Genomic DNA, 3,032 nt, shown 5'->3' with positions numbered 1-3,032 from the left:
TAGATTGGAAATGTATAAACATCAGTGTTTGTTAGGTTTTTATACACTGACTGACGCATGGTAAAAACTGAGCCACAATCTGTCACACACATTTCTAGCCCCTGCAAGTATCCATCTGCGTCTGTGCTTATGGGTCTGATTGTCAGGGACAAGGTCTCTCTGTTCATTTCCAAAGGTCTCAACCCTCCAGAGAAGGGGGGGGGGTAAACACACACTCACATGCACACTTTTTAACAGATGGTTTAGTTAACTGAAACATGAATTGCAATGTTGCTTTGGCAGTAGTCTCCAAGGCGTGTGTGTGTGTGTGTGTGTGTGTGTGTGTGTGTGTGTGTGTGTGTGTGTGTGTGTGTGTGTGTGTGTGTGTGTGTGTGTGTGTGTGTGTGTGTGTGTGTGAGAGATACCAACAGGGTCTAACCGACTGTTCGGTGAGCTGATGACCTGGAAAGGAGGAGGTTGATGCTACAGCCGTTCCTGAACTCGCCCACAGGGCACTAGACTGTACCTGCAGCAGCTTTCAACACAGCATGTGTTTGTTGTAGACTAGGCTATACTCACCACCCTGGTGTTGAGAAAAGATTTGGTTAAAAGGGATTTACATTCGCTATCCTCCTCTTCCTCACTGATGATTATTGGGTATCTCTTCCTCTCTCTCCTCAGTACTGCAATAATGTGAAGGAGCAGCGGATGAATGGCCTACTGCCTGAGCCTCTCCAGATATTTCCTCGAGGTATGTTTGTTTTTGTGTGTGTGTGTTCTGATCACTACAAACTTGGTTTTCTAAGCTCTGCGATGAGATCACAGTTCATTGATGGGGAGGGATGTTGGCTGTGTAGAGGGACTGGGTGCTGGGGTGAGAGAGAGGCTGGGTGCTGGGGCGAGAGAGAGAGAGGCTGGTGCTAGGGTGAGAGAGGCTGGGTGCTGGGGCGAGAGAGGCTGGGTGCTGGGGCGAGAGAGGCTGGGTGCTGGGGCGAGAGAGAGAGGCTGGTGCTAGGGCGAGAGAGGCTGGGTCCTGGGGCGAGAGAGGGAGGCTGGGTGCTGGGGCGAGAGAGAGGGAGGCTGGGTGCTGGGGCGAGAGAGAGGGAGGCTGGGTGCTGGGGCGAGGGAGAGGGAGGCTGGGTGCTGGGGCGAGAGAGAGAGAGGCTGGGTGCTGGGGCGAGAGAGAGAGAGGCTGGGTGCTGGGGCGAGAGAGAGAGAGGCTGGGTGCTGGGGCGAGAGAGGGAGAGGCTGGGTGCTGGGGCGAGAGAGGGAAAGGCTGGGTGCTGGGGCGAGAGAGAGCGAGAGAGGCTGGGTGCTGGGGTGAGAGAGAGCGAGAGAGGCTGGGTGCTGGGGCGAGAGAGAGAGAGAGAGAGAGAGGCTGGGTGCTGGGGCGAGAGAGGGAGAGGCTGGGTGCTGGGGCGAGAGAGAGCGAGAGAGGCTGGGTGCTGGGGCGAGAGAGAGCGAGAGAGGCTGGGTGCTGGGGCGAGAGAGAGCGAGAGAGGCTGGGTGCTGGGGCGAGAGAGAGCGAGAGGCTGGGTGCTGGGGCGAGAGAGAGAGAGAGAGGCTGGGTGCTGGGGCGAGAGAGAGAGAGAGAGGCTGGGGCGAGAGAGAGAGAGAGAGGCTGGGGCGAGAGAGAGAGAGAGGCTGGGGGCGAGAGAGAGAGAGGCTGGGGCGAGAGAGAGAGAGGCTGGGGCGAGAGAGAGAGAGGCTGGGGGCGAGAGAGAGAGAGAGGCTGGGGGAGAGAGAGAGAGGCTGGGGGCGAGAGAGAGAGAGGCTGGGGGCGAGAGAGAGAGGCTGGGGCGAGAGAGAGAGAGGCTGGGGGCGAGCGAGAGAGAGGCTGGGGCGAGCGAGAGAGAGGCTGGGGCGAGCGAGAGAGAGGCTGGGTGCTGGGGCGAGCGAGAGAGAGGCTGGGTGCTGGGGCGAGCGAGAGAGAGGCTGGGTGCTGGGGAGAGAGAGAGAGAGGCTGGGTGCTGGGGAGAGAGAGAGAGAGAGGCTGGGTGCTGGGGAGAGAGAGAGAGAGAGGCTGGGTGCTGGGGAGAGAGAGAGAGAGAGGCTGGGTGCTGGGGCGAGAGAGAGGCTGGGTGCTGGGGCGAGAGAGAGGCTGGGTGCTGGGGCGAGAGAGAGAGTGGCTGGGTGCTGGGGCGAGAGAGAGAGTGGCTGGGTGCTGGGGCGAGAGAGAGAGTGGCTGGGTGCTGGGGCGAGAGAGAGAGTGGCTGGGTGCTGGGGCGAGAGAGAGAGTGGCTGGGTGCTGGGGCGAGAGAGAGAGTGGCTGGGTGCTGGGGCGAGAGAGAGAGTGGCTGGGTGCTGGGGCGAGAGAGGCTGGGTGCTGGGGCGAGAGAGGGAGGCTGGGGCGAGAGACTGGGGCCTGGGGCGAGAGACTGGGGCCTGGGGCGAGAGACTGGGGCCTGGGGCGAGAGACTGGGGCCTGGGGCGAGAGACTGGGGCCTGGGGCGAGAGACTGGGGCCTGGGGCGAGAGAGGGAGACTGGGGGCTGGGGCGAGAGAGGGAGACTGGGGGCTGGGGCGCGAGAGGGAGACTGGGGGCTGGGGCGCGAGAGGGAGACTGGGGCGAGCGAGGGAGACTGGGGCCTGGGGCGAGCGAGGGAGACTGGGGCCTGGGGCGAGCGAGGGAGACTGGGGCCTGGGGCGAGCGAGGGAGACTGGGTGCTGGGGCGAGAGAGGGAGACTGGGTGCTGGGGCGCGAGAGGGAGACTGGGTGCTGGGGCGAGAGAAAGACTGTAGAGAGAAAGTGGTGGGTTCTGGGTAGAGGACTAGAGAACTGTGGGTGCCCATGAGTGGAAAGAATCAACACAGCCACTGCAAAGCAATCAATCAAAATTGACAGAGCCTTTAACATGGACTTTAATGGTATTGTGTTGAGGGAAATGTGCAGTGTGGCTTCGTTTCCCTCTAAAACTCACTAAAGCTCTAATGCATTGGATGTTCCATTTGTGTTTTAATACATTTTCTAAATGTTTTCACGACTAAGAAAGAAAGTGTTGTTGATGTGTGGTCCGTTTCACCAATGAAACAATGAGTTGTTCCTTGCCTGTC

At 60.0% G+C, this 3,032-nt stretch overlaps 1 protein-coding gene across 1 annotated transcript in view; it reads left to right on the top strand.

Annotated features, from left to right (window-relative positions):
* The first annotated feature begins 373 nt into the window (after nucleotides 1-373).
* The window catches only part of LOC124021037 (dual specificity mitogen-activated protein kinase kinase 5-like), a 47,898-nt gene continuing 45,239 nt past the window's right edge, over nucleotides 374-3,032 (top strand). Inside the window, exon 1 of the mRNA XM_046336347.1 lies at nucleotides 374-730. Within this exon, the coding sequence (XP_046192303.1) occupies nucleotides 688-730 (43 nt within the window). The 5' untranslated portion in view covers nucleotides 374-687. The remainder of the gene's footprint in view (nucleotides 731-3,032) is intronic.

The sequence above is a fragment of the Oncorhynchus gorbuscha genome, unplaced genomic scaffold, assembly GCF_021184085.1.
Source record: "Oncorhynchus gorbuscha isolate QuinsamMale2020 ecotype Even-year unplaced genomic scaffold, OgorEven_v1.0 Un_scaffold_1028, whole genome shotgun sequence".
Lineage (NCBI taxonomy): Eukaryota > Metazoa > Chordata > Actinopteri > Salmoniformes > Salmonidae > Oncorhynchus > Oncorhynchus gorbuscha.
Note: the sequence above shows the minus strand (reverse complement) of the source record. Positions and strands in the feature narration are given on the sequence as shown.